Source organism: Mustela putorius, unplaced genomic scaffold (genome assembly GCF_011764305.1).
Source record: "Mustela putorius furo isolate JIRA1106 unplaced genomic scaffold, ASM1176430v1.1 tig00537227_pilon_pilon_pilon, whole genome shotgun sequence".
Taxonomy (NCBI): Eukaryota; Metazoa; Chordata; class Mammalia; order Carnivora; family Mustelidae; genus Mustela; species Mustela putorius.
Window position 1 is genome coordinate 2037967 of NW_025422368.1, and position 17427 is coordinate 2055393.

The window sequence follows — 17427 nt, forward strand, 5'->3', positions numbered from 1 at the left end:
CAGGGAGGCTCCGGCTCTGCGCCCGGCTCCCGGGAAAGGCAAGCGCAGGGGTCTTGCAGGCGGCGGGAAGACGCAAGAGCGCTCGGAGCCGGCTCCAACTTTTATCCCAGGCCGGCGCACGAGCGAATTAACAGAAATCCCGATATAAACTTTTAAAAATAATATCAGTTTTATTAAATATTCGAGAACGGATCCAGAGGTCGGATTTATACAGGAGGGTAACACAAGGGGGGGATTTTTTAATTTATTTTTTTTCTCCTACTGGCTAAACAAACGTCATTCACTTTTTTTTCTCTCTTTTTGTAATTTTCCCTCTTTTTTTTTTCCCCTTTTAAGATGGGAGTGGAACACGGACGGTGCTAAACATAAATATAAATACAGAGACCACAAATACAGCTAAAAATATTCACACAGAAACGGTCACAGTTTGTAATATGCCATAATGACCCCCAGGATTCTTTAAATACAATTTGCCTGGGCTGGGCATTTGCTGGGGCAGAGGGGCCGGGTGTGGGGCTGCGGGGAGGCCCTGGGGGTTGCTGTGGGGCCACAACGCGCCCTCCTTGGGCCTCCCGCCCTCCGCGGCTGCCAGGCCGGGCCCTGAGGCCCCGGAGCGGAGGCCCCGGCCCGGGAGCCGGCTCTCTGCGCAGGGGCGGGGGTGGAGGCGCCGAGGGGGTGGGAGGCCAAGTCCTCATTTGGAGGGAAATCTGTGGAGTCTGAAGCGAGGTTCAGGGACGGAGCCCCCAAGGCCTGGGCAAGGGAAAGGGCCTGCAGACGAGCCGAGAACGAACTAGCGAGGGAGCAAGGAGGAGGAGGCGCGTGGTGAAAGAGAGTTTGTGCGGTGAGGGAGGGGGTCCAGAGTTGACTTTCAGGTCCATATTTGACTCCCTAATTTAGTTTTAGGGAGTCAAAACATATCAATTGTGCCAGTGATAAATATAGAGTGTGTGATTAGGAGGGAATTGGGGGAGTAGCAAGGGAGAAAGAGAGAGAGGGGTGGCAGGGACAGTCCTGGTCACTCTTTCTGCTTCTCCTCTTCTGTCTCTTCCCGCTTTTCCTCTTTTCCGGCCAGGCTGTCGGCCGCGGCCCCTCCGCCGCCCCCTGAGAGCGTGGACGTGAGATTAGATTCTTTTTTCCACTTCATCCGGCGGTTCTGGAACCAGATTTTGATCTGTCGCTCGGTCAGGCAGAGCGCGTTGGCGATCTCGATGCGCCGGCGCCGCGTTAGGTAGCGGTTGAAGTGGAATTCCTTCTCCAGTTCCAGGGTCTGGTACCGCGAGTAGATCTGGCGACCGCGCCTCCGGTCCGCTCCATAGCCGACCCCTAGAGATCCGGGCACAAAACACACTAAAAACAATCAGCGAGGCATCCTCCACAGACGATTTAGCCTAGCAAAGTCCTGACCCTCCCAACTTGGCCAGCAGCTCACGGGCCCCCTCGGACTCCAGCCTTCTCCCTTTTGCCCTGCCCCACCCCCACTGGGGGTACAGCCAGGATCCCAACTTCATTCAGTCCCCCACCATGTGCTGGTAGGTGAGTGTCCCAAAGAATGGTGTGTGGGGGGGGGGGCAAGAACCAAGCAGAAAGCTGTAAGTGTAAAAACTGGTTTTTGAAAAATCCCAAACACTGGGGATGAGGGCCCTATTTCTCAACAACTGGGCTCCCCCACCTCCCCCAAGCACCCTAGCTCCTTGAAAACTTCTCCCCACTTCTCTGCCCGCTACTCTCCCCCCTCCCTTTTCCTCAGCCTGACTCGACTTTGGGGGGCTCCCCCACCTCCTACCCCCTCCCCTCATACCCTGCCCTGTTCCTGCCCCCTCAGCTTGCCTTGGAGCCCTCCAACCCGTCAGGGGCCGAGGGGGCCAGGCCCCTGCGAGCAAGCGGGAGGCGAGCAGAGGGGGCAGAAGAGGGGGCCCTGTCTCGGCGTCGGCGAGGAGACGAGCGTGATTGTTTTTATGGGGCCATAAAAAACTCTCTCCGCCCGTTCTTCTAGGGAAGCCGGTCATAAAGCCAGTTCAGTTTATTTAATTTATATCTCGGAGCTGTAAAACTCACCACTGTGCGAATTCATTCGCTGCATCCAGGGGTAAATCTGGATACTGGCTTTCTGGTCCTGGGGCGCAGTCCTGCCCTGCTCAGAACTAAAATCCTGAGCGATTGAGGTCTGTGTGTTATGTCCTAAGGTGTTTTGTCTGCAGTTTGAGAGCATGTCTTTCTCCTGGTAAAAGGAATTAGATCCATAGTCATACGGCCCCCGGCTGGAACTGAACACGACATTCTCCTGTGGCGAATAAAAGGGAGTCGAGTAGATCCGGTTCTGGGCAACGGCTGCTCCATAGGTCGAGAAATGCCTCACTGGATCATAGGCGGTGGAATTGAGGGCGACGTTGGGGAGGACGTCCTGGCCCCCGGCGAGGTGGCAGGATAAGGAAGGGTTAGTGAAGTAGGAATTCATCCCTTTGCCTTTACCTGGTCGGGCTATGATTTCTTTAATATTTATTTCTGTCTCCAGTTTGTACTCGGAACTAGATGGTTATAGGGACGGCTCCAATCCAGGACAGACAAAATGACAAAGTCAGCTGACCCTCTTCCAGCCAATCGCAAGCCAGATGTCAAGAAGGGGGAAAAAAATCGCTTCTGCTTCTGTTGATTCCCTAGTTGAGACTAAGTGTGTGCTTTGAAAGTAAGACTTGGATTTCTTTTAAAAATATATATGTTAGGGAACTGATTTGGAGGTGAAGAAGGGTGAATTGGCATTAGCAGGGCCTTGAGGCCCAGGGAAGAAGAGCTGCCCTGCTAGGAAATCTCTCAGCCCCAGCTAACTTTGTTGTGCTGTGCAGAGACAGGTCTGGAGAAATCCCTCTATTTTCAATCTGATTTCATCTTTTATATCTCCCCCCTTCTAAAATTACTTCCTGATTTCTTTATGGGATGAGCTTCCCCACCCCCACTGCCCAGCTCAGGGGGGAATCCCCAGAAAGCCTACAGGAAATCCTAGTTTGACCCTCCATGGACTGAGACCTCATCACTAAACCAATATTTTTTTCCCTGATAATTAAAAAAAATCAAAAGTAGGAAGAAACTGCATAAAACATAGTGCTCAGAGGAAGGAAAGTGTGGCTGAGAGTCTTAGGTGGAAGGGGGATATAGGGAGCAAGGAGGTCTAAAGGGGTAAGGATGAGACTTCAGGACACGGTGGCAGAGCTGAAGTGAACGGGGCCATGCATGGGCTTCCTCTTCCTCTCAGCCCCCTTCTGCCTCTCAGAACAACCTTTTGGGGGGGGGAAATCCTGCAGCATTTTTCCCTAAAAGGGAAAATATAAAAATACAACAGAAAAAAGAAAGAAGGAAGTAAAAGGTGGGAGAGAGAGAGAAAAAAGAAGAAAGAAAGGAAGAAGAAAGAACTCTGAGAGTCTTTCTAGACACATCAACTCCTGTTTATGTTGGTGAGAATTTATGATTTGGAGCCAGCGAGGGCCAGTGGGGTAATTCACATAGGTTCCAGGCAGAAAGAGAAGGCTGGTGGAGCTCCGAAGGACAGTTAGAGTCTAGCAGGCTCAAGCCCCTGCACAAGTCAGAAGCCCTGCCCTGCCAAAGGAGGCATCCCTGGACCTGAGCTCTGAGGCTTGGGATATTCCAGCAAAGGTCTTCTGGGGAGCTCTCACTCAAGGACAAGCCACACCTGGCTGAGCGGGGCCTCCCAGCAACCCCTACCCCTATTTTCTCTCCACCTTGAGGCTGAGAAAAAGGAAGAGAAGATTAGGAAAAGGCAGCTGAGTTCCAGGCTTCTGAGGGAGCTGCAGTGGGTGAAGTGAAACAGCGGAAGGTGTGCAGATGGGGTTTTTCTCCTGATTAATCCAAACTTAATTTGATATCGTGATATAGGCTGAAAATGCTTTGAGCTGACAAAGAGGGGGCAGTGGGGCTAGCGAAGGGAGCAGTGGAAGCTCATATTTTTTCTTCACCAATTTTGGGGGGGGCTAGCTATAACAAGAACCCGGATGTCGCCGGATTTTATGATCTTTTCCTTCTGTGTAACAAAGCGGAGTAATCAATGGGTAGCAATAAAGCCATAAACGGGACTACGCTGGGAAAAAACTCGTTTATTCATCTTCTGTAACGTTAAGGTTTCCCTGGAGTGTCGCTAGGGGGGAAAAATAAAGTTTCGAACCCAAAAGCAGACAGTGTGTAGGAGCTGGTGGAGACAACATGTTAGCTAATACATGAGCTTCTTTGGGGGATTGAAGAGTCTTCCTGCCGGGCAATTTGTGTTGGTTTTTAAAAATACAGCCCCACTCCTTCAGAAAGGAGGGAAATTTGTTGGTATTTAAAAGGGTGGGAGAAAGACCCCTATCACTATAAAGGTTCCCCCTCTTGGACCATACTTTCTTCTGCTCAAGGAGATAAAAGTGAAAGGGTAGAGGAGGGTTCCAAATTAAGAAAGAAATCTGGGGATGAGCTGTCTGGTTTGGGGTAACATGGCAGGTACCTAAACACAGACACCAGCGTGACTTGCTTTTTGCTCTAGAATCCAGCTGTCCTCCAATTCATGGCATGCCTGGACAGAGGTTTTCAACAGCTGGCTGGGGCTCCAGGCCCCCTGGAGGGCAAGAGGTAGATCGGGAAAGAACTGGGGGTTGGGGGGAGACCCAGGGGGCTGAGCTAAGAAACAAGTCAGCGCACCCCTGGACACAAGCAGCCGCTCTCAGAGTTCCCAGCCTCATTTCTGCCCTAAGGGTAGCAGTGTAACACATAGAACAGGCCGGAAGAGAGAGTAAATTCCCTCCACCCACCCACCCCCCCCCATTTCAGAGAGATTGCTAGAGGGATAAATCATGTCAGTGATATTTCCTTCAAGATATTAAATTGTTGCAATGTACAACAAATTGAATGATGGAAGATAGGACGTCTTAATGAGGTTTCACTTTCAATGAGTGTTGATTTTCTATGTATTTTTAAATCTCTTTTATGGGAGGTGGGGGAAGGAAGGACCTTGGGAGAAAGAAGGGGCTTCTGGGGAAGCGTGTGCTGCAGCCCCCCAGCAAGGATGCCTGGGTTTCCTTGAGCCCCTCCTAAACAAAGTCTGGAGGGGAAAGGGGCCCCAAAGTTGGGGATAGTCTCCTTTGGGGCCTGAAAGTAGTGGGCGCGGGGGTGGGCGACCTGAGGAGCAGAATGTAAGTCTCAGCCCCGGAAAGTTAAGTGTTTTATTACGTCCCTAAACAGAGGGCAGAGACTGAAAGGTCTCGCCGATTTATAATGAACAGAAACCAGCTGCTGGGGGAAAAAGGCAGAAATGCTGGAAGGGGGAGAAAAGGGGAAGCAGAAATACAAATAAATTCCCCCACTGCTTAAAGATTTTTGGCAAAATTAATTTCCAACATACTCTCCCCCATCACCTTCTATTCCTGAAAAAAGAAGCCACCTTCTTTCAGTCAGATCTTTAATTATGCAGCTGAAATTGCTGGAAGGATTCGCTCCAAGGGGGGAGAGCAGGTCAGATGAGCCCGATCTTCCCTCCACTGGATTATATTTTTCTCTTCTCATTTTATGTTAATTTTATTTTTTGGGTGAAACAACGAATGTCAATGGGGGGATAGATGGGACTTGGGTTTTTCTAAATATATTTATATTTTCCTGTTAAATTTGTCTGAAAACAATTATGGAAACTCATCAGCAGAAGCAAGAACAGATGTTTTATTAAAACTGCAGTTGAGCTCTGTAAATATGCACAAGTCCTGGGAAGGGGGGGACTTGTTCTTTGTTTCTATAAAACAAGCCTAGAGCAGTCAGAGAACACCCCCATCAGGCCCACAGGTCTCCGAGTTGCTCTGCCCCTTGGGCCTCCGGAATCAGGCATTCCGAGGGGGTTTGGCGGCAAGAGCAGATTTTCGCGGGGGTTTGGCGGCAAGAGCAGATTTTCGCTTTCGGAGCTGTAATTAGGGGATTCGAAAAGAGAATTCAAAAAAACACAGAAAAGGAATAAAGGGGGAAAGTTGTTTCTTGCTGCTCCAGTCCCCCTATGTCCCCAGTCCAAAACACATGCTTCTCGTGAGCGCTAATTATAGGAGAGGAACTTAACTGCAGACGCCATGGGCCTGCATGGGGGGCAGTCCCTGGCCAGGAGTCCCCAAGGCTAAGGGGTGCTTAGGAGGCTGGGCACTTGAAGGTTTCTCAGAATGAGTCAAGCGCGCTTGCCCCAGCCTTAACCTGCTCCAGGCCAGGGGCTGGGAGCCTGTGCAGCTCTCATTTGGGGAGAGGGTGGGTGTGACTGGACTCTGGCTGGGAAGGGGTTCCTGGGCAGGCCTCCTCTTGCCTTTGCTTTCCACTTTGCTCTAGGAAATATATTAATTGCTTGGGGAAGGGTATCTGAAGTGAGAGGGCTGAGATCTGGAATATTTATTGGGGGACAATCTTTTCTAGGAGTCCTAGCTAGTTTGTGTTCTGCCAATCTTCTTTCTTTTCCTAGATTCCCCCAACTCTGTGCAGACATCTGTGACCCACCCAGCCTTGCACACAGATACACACTCCATTTCTGGCTGCCGGCGCCACCAACCACAGCTCGGCGCCTCCGGAGGCTGCTCAAGGACCTGGACACGGGAGCCGCAGGACTCAGCGCTCGGCCTGGGCGCTTGGCTGCCCGGCAGCCACTGCAGCTGCCCCACTCACCCCTGCCAATTCTTGATTTCAAGAGCAGGGGGAGAGCGGTGGCCCCACCAGCCCCTTTTGTGCCACTGGGCAAAGGCTGAAATCCCTCTTGCAGTTTCAGTAATTGTTCAGCTCACCTTACAATCCCACTGTTTGGTTAAGGTTTTGCTGTTCTAGGGCGACTGCTCAGTTGGCCCAACTGGCTTCTGATTAGAATTTTTTAACTTAAAAATTAAAAAATAAATCCTACTCCAAATGCCCAGTGTTTTGTGTAGGAGTTCCTTTGATCTCCACAGAATCCAGAGTCAAAGGATTGCAAAGAGAGTCTCCAAGTCCGCCAGAGAACCTGAATGCGGGGAACTGGGTCTGCCTGGGAACACCAAAGCATGGCTCACCCAAGGAGCCTCCAGTTTCTTATAGATACGGTGGGGGAAGTTGTCTGAGCACATACCTCCCCATACACATTGCATTCCAAAACAGAATGTTCCTCCTCCTTTCAAAGTTCAGGCATGGAGACACTTGGAGAAAGGTGAAATTTGACACATTCAACCCGGAAATGGATCCCATTTGGGGGTGCTTATATTCTGGGGATAGGGCCCAGGCTGGCCAGCTGAATGGGGTTGGGGCTCAGCAGGGAGGGGGGGAAGGAAGACGAGGCCAGATGGGGCATGTCAAGCGCCTGAGAACTGCCCCCAAATACCCAAACACCTCTGAGGCCTGGGCTGGCAAATTCTCTCTTTAGCTAAGAGGTTGAGAGGCTACCCAAGCTGTTTTTGCTTTATTTGCAATTAAACAGAGAAGAAAGGTGCATGGTGAGGCTCTGCTCACTCCCCTCATATCTTCTCTCCTCCCTCTCTCTTTCCAGACTTCTGCCTGACCTTTCTACAGTTGATGCTATTACCACCAGCAGACACAAACTCCCACAATGGCATTTGATTAGCTTCTCAATTCACTTCACTAACTGAAGGTTAAAAAGTAAAATAGATCCCAAGCATTTCTGTCCCACCATCCCACTCAGCCCTGAGATCCTTTGGGCTCATCTCTGGAAGAAATCATTTCTGGCTTTTGGAGACCGGGCCCCTAAGCATCCCACCTCTGTCCCAAACAGCTGAATATCAGCTGAGGAGAGGCCATGCAAGAGAGCCTTTGGACAGAGTATCTCATCCCCACTGGAAATGGGGAGGGAAACTCAGATGCCGAGTGACATTTCAGGGAGGAAAAGCAAGTGGCCCTGGTTGGCCCAGGAGGAAAAAACTGAAAATCTAAAATATTTAGAATATTTTTGGCCCCCCAAAATGGGGCCAAAGGACCCCCAGCTTCCTGGCTTTTCTTTTACCCCTCCACACTAAGCACTGCTTGGCCCTACTCTGGAGGTTTAAGAGAATTTTAAAATTCAAGAGCAGGGCATTTATGACGTCACAGAGAATTGTCATGAGGGAATTGTAAATGTCATATTAAGTCATATACAGTAGGAGTTTGGGGTGGGGGTGCCCTGCCTCTCCTCACACTTTTTCCTTTCCCCATTTCTTCCCCTAGCCTACCTTCTCCCCCTTGAAAATAAAATGTTATTATGTTCTGGAATAATAAGCCAACAATGAAACACCATCTTCATTTCCCTATAAATAATTTCGTCCTTTATTGTTTGCTGATCTGAGAGAACCATTTAATCTGCACTGGCGAAAAGAGAGAGAGACGGGGAGGGGGGAATTAATTTCAGAAACAAGAATATTACTTACTTCGATGATACTCTTTTAGATTTGATAGCCAGGAGCAAAATTAGAGGCGAACAGCGGCCTCTTCGATTCTACACCTGGCGGGATTGGAGATTTATAGGATCTTTAGCGAAGGGGCAATTTAATTTTGTAGGATTTGCTTAAATTCACTGCTATTTTGGGGGGCTGAGGAGAAGGGAGGGCGAGGGGAGAACGACATGCTTTATCTAGTTTTATGAATCTGCCAACATCACTCTGATTTAAAACCCAACAACCTGTGTCTCAGGGAAAACTCCTGCAGAAAGGAATGGAGGAGTAGGGTGAGGGGGACTCAGCTTTCTCAATGACTGTGGCCCCCTTAAGCAAGCAGTTGCCAGGGGGGAAGGAAGAAAAGACCAAGGCAAGGGGAGGGCAGCTCTAAGTCTCTCTACCACCCGGACACCCGGAGGTTTATGGTGTCCCCATAATTCCCCCAACCCCATAAACAGCTGCCCTATTTTAGGACAATTTCTGCTTCCTCCCCTGGGAAAAGGAGAGTGAAGGAGGAGGTAATGGCGGGAGCAGGGTGCCGGAAAGGGGAGGGAGCACAGGAGAGCGCCGCACTTTGTTCTCCTGGGTGAGTTTGCTGGTTTGGCGGGTTTCTGACGCAGGGTGGCAGCAGACAAAACAAGTAAACAACTCACAGACACAATAAACAGGGGCGGCCGCAGCCGCCGTGGCAGAGGCCGTGGGCTGGGTGAGGAGCACAATTTGGGGGTAATGTCACCCCAGCACCCGGGCGTGGCCCAGGTCCAAAAGCCCAAGGATGCCCCCAGTGCCCAAGGGAAAAGCTGGAAGAAAGCTGCACGTCCCGGCACCCGCAGCGTGTCTGGACAGGAAAGTCTTGGGAGGAACCTGATTGCCTAAGGAGTTGAAGAAAACCCCAGTAGCCCCTTTCCTGTCCTTACTTTCTTTCAGGAGCGGTTCAAGGATATGTACACTCTCCCCTGCTCTGGCTTTCCGTGGCCCCGGATGGGAGAAAGACTAGGAAGGGAGGCTGGGAATTCCCAGCCCCGGCTCACATTCAGGGTTCTAGGCCCACAGGCAGCTAGACCCAGACTCTTCTCCAGTCCTGCCTGTCAGCTTTCTCCCCAGCTTCTTCGGTAGCAGAGAGAATTAAAACAAAGTCATACCAGTAACCAGATCTGGGTGGTTGGCGAGCCTAGAGAGGCCCTAATCGGCCCCACAGAGGACGACGCAGGCAAAGCTGGGCTTCGTGGTAAGCAGGGCCCGGAGTCGGGGATAGATATTCACTGCATACCCCTACCCATTTTGTCTCGCCTTCTCCACCAGCCTCTTCAAACAGCTGCCTCAGACCACGGCCCAGAAGCCACCTTATTAACCACTCAGATCTCCTTCACTGTCCCAGCAAGGCAGCAAGCACCAGGCCTCGCCAACTGCTCAGAACTGCCCAAAGGTCCACCTTACCCACAAAAAGAGTCTCCCACAAAACTCACTTTCAACACCACAGTGTTCCCCTGGTAAACAGCCTCGGAGCTGGGGAAGTCTAGGGGGGAGGTGTGGAGAGAAAGCAGAAGGGATTCAATATTTCCCCAGCCCAGCTGGCTGAACAGTAAAGGCAATAAGATCTTGAGAAAGACTGTGGCATCAGTCGGTTCCTGGAACCCGCGTAGTCCGATTTCAGCACGCACACGTTTGCAGGAGAGCATGCACAGAGGGCCTTCTTGGTGCACCGAGTGCCTCCTTGAGCCCAATTCCATCTAACAAAATTTTGCATGCACATAAAACGGTGTTTGAGCGAGTACAAGCATGGTAATATACACTTAACCACCGAGGAAATCCGAGTCTGTATATATTCATGCATAGGTCGGAGTCTGTACATTTGAGCCCATATATAATAAGTGTATAAAGCTACCAAGCCTGGTTTTGGAACACAACAGCCAACCCAACAAGGCCGCCTTCTCCAAACAAGGGCGCATTCTTCATAGGGATCACAACTGTCAGACCAGGGAGAGAAAGGGCTTGCTCTGCCCATTTTCTCCTTAGCTAGGAACTGGCGCGCGGAATACAGTCCGTGGCAGGACTGACAAAGCCTGTAAGGGGCAGGGCCGAGGTGCTCAAAGAGTGGACTCAGAGGGGAACCCTGGGGGCCCTGCGCTCCAGGGAGAGTTGCCGGAACCCCACGGACACATTTGGTGCATCTGCCCAGATTTAGCCCTGGGCGTGCAGAGTCCCAAGGCCAGATTCTATTCTCAGCTGCCCTGGCTATTATTAGATACACACAGCCAGGGCTATCCTGCACTGAGGACCACGTTTACGGAGACACTGGCCTACAAGGAGGCTGAGGGTTGCCCCTGGTGGCCCCTCTTGTGCTTCTAATTGAGCACCAGAGTGGGAGAGGAAGAAGGGAGTGAAAATCGAAAGTAAGGAAGGAAGGAAAGGGCTGGCGTTTGGGGCTGGGTGTATCCCCTGGCCAGGCTAGAAAACTGGAAAACCAGGATCAGTCACTCCTGCTGTACTTTCTCTGCATCCCTCTGTCTCATGAGGAGGATCTAAGGGGTGAAGGACGTGGGGGCCTGCAGGACCCTCGCCAGGAAGGGACAGAAAATCAATTGATAAAAATATTATATAAGAACACCTCAGGATGGTGCCGTTATCCGGTCACTCATGAAGAGAGCACCCTGAAATCTCGCCTGCTGCGTATCTGTTTAGATCCCTGGAGGCCGAGATAAATACTGGTGCTTTCCCCAGGCCCACCCCTCCGAAGCGAGGGGGCACCCTCTAATATTCCAGGTGAATACCCACTGTCCTGAGTGGCCTTCTCTGGAAACTCTTCTGGGGGAGGACGAACAAAGGAGACTTGTCCCCCCACCCCCAACCAAGTCAGTGCGGCCATCTGCAGGGCTGGCGGCGGGGGAGGGGGGCGGTGGCAGACAAAGGGGGGGGCGCAGACAAAATACAGGCGAAAGAGAAATAGAGACCTCACCGGTCGGCAGTTCCCACAAAACGCCAGGAGAAAGGCTCCCATTTTCAGGCCTCCGGGGGCCCCTCCACTGGCCCACTGCACTCCCCTTGCCTTGCTCAGGTCGTACAGACTCGAGGTCTTGGCGGCAGCCGCGTGGCTACCCACCCGGGGCGTCAGACCCTGGGCCGCGCTGGAGCTGCGGGAGAGCGCGCGGCAGCCTGAGCAGGCGGCGGGCTGGGCCCATTTGGGGAGAGCCAAGCGCTTTTCTCGATCGTAAACAAGGAACGCGAAATTAGCCCCTCGGCAGACGCCTCTGCCGACACACAAGTCCTATGGGGGGGGGGGAGTGGAAGAGGGAGAGAAAATGCCATTTCTTCCCCCGGGAGAATACCTCAGAGGCCTTTATGTCGGATATGAAACGGGAATTTTGGGGGGGCAGGAGAGGAAGGGAAGGGGATTGTGGGGGAGGGGAGAGAAGATTCACCATCAACTCGGACCCAATGGGGTTTGATTTGAACGCAGTCGAATTACGTTTTTGAGAATTTGATAAAAACAGGTTCTCCCTCCCAACCCTCCAACCCCGACCCCCAGGCGACGGGTCAGGGTTTAAACAGGAAATCGAGGAGCGTTCCCCTCCCCCACTCGGGCTTGGCGGAGAAGCCTAGTCGCGCCTCCAGAGAAGACTGGAGGTGGAGGGCAGCTCTTTGCTCGGATTGAAGGTGAGTCTGGCCCCCAGACTCTCAGACCTCTCCAGGAATATGCTCTCCCCTCCCCCAGCTCTGGGGTGTGTCTGCCTGGGTGTGTAAGCGCTTGTGTGTGCATCGCCCTTTACAAACAGAAGCTCACACATATAGGGGCCGCCTCGGACCCAGGCCAGGGAGCAGGGCGGGGTCATATATCAAACTGCAACACATTCAGGGCCACGTACATTTGGAAGAAATTAAGCCACTGTGTTATGAAACCGTATGTGTCGGGTTAAGACCATACAACACGCCATTAGCACCAATTATTAGGAAGATCCCGAGCGCCCAGGACCCTCCGGGCCGCCTGATTCTGACGTCCCTACCCTAGGAGCCAGCCGCGCCTTGAGTCCTCACTGCCTCCACTCACCCAAGAGGCCCCGCCAGCGAGGCCTGGGCCTCTCTCCAGCCAGCCTGGGGCCTCCCCAATTCCCACCCCCGCCTCAGACAAGGCAGATCCTAGCTCAGAGCGGCCAGGCGAGGCGGGTGAAGCAGCCCAATGGGTATCCCGGGTACAGTGGCCGCGGCTGGGGGTGAAGGACTCTGGGCCGGTGAGAGAAGGCAGATTTGCCCCTTTTCTCCAAGCACAAGATGGCTTTTGAGTACCTCGTCCCCCACCCCCACTCATCCACCCGCAGTGCTGGGCACCTCCCATCTTTCCGTCCGCTCGAGTGGGGGCGGGAGCTGGGGGTGGGCAAACGCACTCTCCTCTGCTGACGCGCACCAGCCAACAGCCTCCCCCCTAATTGCCAATTAACAGGCCCCACCGCCCTCGTAGCTGCTCTCTCTTCCTGCTCCGCCGCCCGGCTCTGGGCCCGCACTGCGCATGTGTGAGCTCTCGCGGAGGCGCTCTCTGGGAGGGAGGGGGCTGCGGGCAAGGAGGGGGCTCTGGAAAGTTTGTTTGGGGGTTGGGGGGCTGACTTTGCTCAGGGGGCAATAGTAACAGTCTACAGTTTTGTCTCCTGCCCTGGAGTTTGAGCTTCCCGGCCCCCTCCGTCCCAGTCCCATTAGCCAAGAGGCCACAGATCTCTTAATAGGTAAGGACAGGATGGGCATCAGGCAGCGCGTCAGCGCACTAGACCCCGGCCTTGAGCCCCACAGGCGCAGTCCTTTTGCCCCCCTACCCCCAACTTCGGCGCACAGTGACATCAGGACAACACTCTTCCCACACTACCGTATTACAGCTTAACCCAATCCTCCCCCCCCCCGCCCACTTTTTCTCCCCCTAATTGCCCGCACGCCCACCCTCTCGCCAGCCCCCCTCTCCTCTCTAACCAAGACAAGCCGCTGCTGTCCTTATCTTGAAACCGCCACCCAGCTACGGACCATTAGTTACATATTTGAACCAATAAGGAAACACTTACCGGGCGCTGCTGTCACTCTCCCTCTCCCTCTCTCTCTCTGCCTCTCTCTCTCTCCCACTCTCTCTTTCTCGTCTTCCCTTATTCTGTGCCGCTGCCGAGCCTGTCTCAGCTTCACACACACATATACACTTTATATAAATTTAAAAATAAAAAAGAATAATCCCAATGATCAAAAAGCCAAATAAAATTAAGGAGAGTTGCAAGAAAGGGGCAGGAGGGAGAGGCTGGGAGAGGGGAGGGGCGGAGGCATCTGCAGCTCCCTATCTCAACTCCTGCTCCCGCATTCCTCCTGCCCCTTGGGGGGCTAGAGGATCGGGAAGGGAGAGAGGGGTGCCCTCAACTCCTGCCCCTTCCCCCACATCCCCCCTCCCCAGGTGCCCCCAGCTTCCGGCAACTCCACCTGGGAGGAAAAAAATTAAATGGGGGGAGAAAATAATTATTAATCAGATTAATGAAAAAAAAATACTGGTAATGAAGGGAGCGCCCAGCGCAGGTTTCCCTGGCAATGGTTAGGCTCTTACAGGGAGGACTGTTCTGCGGAGCGCTCCGAACGGACAAACCACAATAAAAAGTTCACGTTCATGGATGGAATCCACATGACTTCTTGTGGCCAATCCAACTTGTGAGTCGATCGTAAACTTTTATTACTCAGCTGTAAATTTTCTGCAAACAACCGGGAATGCGATGCATTTGTGTAGCGTGTGCAAATGGGCGCCGCGGTCGCCATGTTTACCCAATTCTCTCGGAGAGGGAGCATCCCCCGACCCCCACCCCACCCTCACCCACCGCCCACTCCCAACGGGCCAGGCTGCTCCAAGCTAGCTCAGAAAGGGCAAACGGGGGACGCAAGAGGAGGAAAGGAAGGATTTTGGCCCCGAGTCGGCCCCCTCCCTCTGCCATACCGAATTTTAAATATTTTTCTTAATAAATGGGGTATTAAGATTGAATCTGGGGGAAGCGAGGCTTTGCAAAGGTTTGTGGCACTGGTTGGTGCAGTGACGGCTGGAGGGGTGAAGGGACTGAAAAAGGATGCTCTCCCTACTCCCACCATTTTTTCTAGGAAAAGAACCACATCTTTCCCAGTGGGGAGCCCTGGCAGCCCCCCACTCAGCCCTAGACAGGAACAGGAGGGACACGCTGCTGGAAGCCTCATAACCAAGCCAGACCTGGCCCCGGTCTGAAGAACTGAAAACGCTTAGACCCCTACTGAGTAACCCTGCGGAGGCAGCAGGAGCGGAGTTGGGGGCAGCCTCCAGAACCCCCAAAGTACCCATCATCCTCAGGCTCCTTTCTCAGAGAAAATTACATTTATCCTTCTCCAAGACCATCCCTAGTGTCAAGTCTCCTCAATTCCTAGGTTTAGATGGCAGATAACTCCCAATTTTTTTTTCGAATTAAAAATAAAATGAAGGCCCAAGATCTTGGTTCCTACTCCCCCCACCCCTTTGGATGCGAGGCAGTTTGAAGCCTTTTCTATCTTGTCAGGTGACCCACACCCACCTGTCTTTTTCAGAAAAATTCTGGCCTCCCAGGCAGCTGGGAAACACCTTGGAGGCCCTCCCCACAAAAAGAAATTTACCATACCTTCCCCAAATTCCACCTTCTATAGCAAACTCTGAGCACCTGAGGTGTCCCCCACCTTTCTCTAGACCCCTAACTTTGGCGATGAATCCAATGTGGGGGAGACCAGAATAAATTCCCCCATAGAGACTATTTGCCAACCAGTCACAGCCCAGCCTAGTCACAGCCCAACACTCCCCATTAGCTGAAGATTTGAAAGCCCAAAGCACTCCCCTTGATCCCGCACGGAGCTGGCCTGCGTGGGGACATCCTGGCTGGGTGCCCCACCCCAAGCCATAGGGGGTCCCTCATTCCCTCCCCAAACTTCCTCCTTCAGTAAGCGAAGCAGTTTCCTCAGCCGGATGCAGAGACCTAGTTTCTTTTACAAACCCACCCATAAATTTTATAACAGGTAGTTAAAAATTACGACAAGGAAGCTCTGGCCCAGCTTTTCACAATGGGCTGCTGGGAGAATGGGACGGCACTGCGGGCTGCTCACCGGAAATTTTACTTCTCGTCTGTGGCACAACCTGTCCTGAGTTCGGTGTAATTGGGATGAGGTAACTTTCTGGAGCCGGCAGGCAGCCGGTGGGAGATCTCACTTGAGGAAGATGAGGCTGGGGGGGAAGCCAATCTACTCTCCCATCCTAGGGTCCCCCCCAAAGCCCTTTAGACGACTCACTACCTCCCTCACCCACAGGTCTTCTGCAGGCCCGCACCTCCCTTGGCCTCTGCGATGAAGTGGGGAGGGAGATAGAAATGCCGAAATTAAAAAAAAAAAAAAACACAAAGAAACGAATTTGCCCCCCAACTTAATAGCTACATTATCCCATCTCTACGGTTGAGATTAGAATAATAAATTCAAGGCGAAATGAGCGAGATGCTTCAACTCAGCATTTTGAAAGATACTATTTTTCACAAATCACAAATAGCTTTCGGAAGCCACTTTGATTGGCTAATAAAAAAGTAAAGAATGGGAGAAAGTCCTATCTGCTGCCGCCGAATGGTCCCCATTCCGGTTTCTAAAGAGAGCGCATCCCGTTCGCAATTAAGTTCCCCCATAAAACGGGTTTTACCTCCTTTTCTCTCCAAACGAGAAAAAAGAGTCGGTGGGCAGAGGGGTGGGGGAGCGGGTGCTGCAAGAAGGGGCGGCTGGAGCTGTCTTGGTCTGGCCCACCCGAGGCTTTGCATCTCAAGCGATGCCGGGCGCCAGACGCACCCCGCCCTCCGACGCCCGGCTTGGGGCCACGGGCATTGCTGAGCAGGACCAGGGATGAATGGGGCATTGGGTGTGAGGGAAATTCAGCGAGGTCTTTCGGAGCCACGTAGTGTAGGGTTCAAGCAACTTGGCTAGAGGTCGGCGATGTTTATTAATAGCAATCATAATTCCACGTTAAAAAATGAAACGACCCGCGGCCGGCCCTCGGAGTCTGGAAGGGATGCCCGTGGGAAGGCCTGAGGTCTGAGCGAAATGCTCTCTTTTCGGGCCTCCCCAGCGGCGGGTAGCAAGTGCCTCCCGCAGCAAACAGAGTTACCTGGCTGGCTCAGCGGCTCACAACAGGGACCCCAGTTATCTAAAGATTTCCCCCAGAGCTGTTCAAAGCTGTTCCCGATTGCCTGCAGCCTGTGCTTCCAATAGCCAGCCTCTCTCTCAGGCCGCAGGAGTCCCTTATCAAGGATGCCTGACCCAATCCTGTATTCACCACCACTTTGCGTGGGAGCCAGGGACCCAGATGCGGGTAAAATTACACAAAATAAGAGTCAGCCTGGGCCTAAGATTGTGAAAATCATTGACCAGGGGGAGAGAGAGAGAGAGAGAAAGAGAACTGGCCTCAAAAATATTTCAGTCTTTGGGGGATCTGGTTTTAAGGACCTTCAGAAGATCCCATCTCCTTCCCTTTCCCCTTCTCCTGACTGAGCCAGATGACTTGTATCTCTGGAATTTGGTATTATTTGACCAGAATTTTACAGGCATGAACAGATTGCTCTGCCTAGGATGTCCAGGGAGGAGTAAGACACCCCCTTGCCCCCTGAGTCCCTGAGCCTTCAATCCCTTATTTTGGGGAATGAGGAGTCCAGTGAAGATTCTCTTTACCCTGCTGTGGCTGGGATGGAGGACTGTCCACCCAGCAGGCCCATGTCCTCACCCCCAGGCCAATGGCCCACACCATGAGGGCAGGCGGGCTGCCCAATTGCCAAGGTGAAGCCAGGCCCGCTTGTAACCACCAGAACAGAGGCTAGGTTTGATGCTAACGGCCTGGGTGACAGGGATGGCCCTATGCTGATGGCATCTGAATTTCAGAACATGGACCCAGGCTGCTTGGTGTGCAACTCACTCACCTTCCCCTTCTCCTTTCCTTTCCCCCAGGCTGAAGCTTCCTTAACCCCCACTCCTAGCCATCTTCCCCCCAGCCAAGTCCTCCAGGCTGCACGGGGGGCCT

General features: G+C 52.6%; 1 protein-coding gene across 2 annotated transcripts; it reads right to left on the reverse strand.

Annotated features, from left to right (window-relative positions):
• Positions 1–145: 145 nt before the first annotated feature.
• Positions 146–13970, reverse strand: HOXC6 (homeobox C6). Of its 2 annotated transcripts, XM_045073179.1 has the most exons (3): positions 13427–13970; positions 2056–2401; positions 146–1323 (listed from the first exon to the last, which is right to left on the reverse strand). In XM_045073179.1, the coding sequence occupies exons 2-3, from the start codon at positions 2207–2209 to the stop codon at positions 1016–1018; spliced, it is 462 nt and encodes a 153-aa protein (XP_044929114.1). In that variant the 5' UTR covers positions 2210–2401; positions 13427–13970; the 3' UTR covers positions 146–1015. The 2 variants fall into 2 exon arrangements, with proteins under 2 accessions (XP_044929114.1, XP_004774628.1); XM_004774571.2 differs by lacking the exon at positions 13427–13970 and having other exon boundaries at positions 2056–4784.
• Positions 13971–17427: the final 3457 nt, after the last annotated feature.

Excerpts from the sequence above, each read along its gene's own strand:
- HOXC6 (XM_004774571.2), bottom strand. The coding sequence starts at position 2,455 with ATGAATTCCTACTTCACTAACCCTTCCTTATCCTGCCACCTCGCCGGG. Across the intron at positions 1,324-2,055 it reads GCGAATGAATTCGCACAGTG|GGGTCGGCTATGGAGCGGAC; the intron begins GTGAGTTTTACA and ends CCGGATCTCTAG.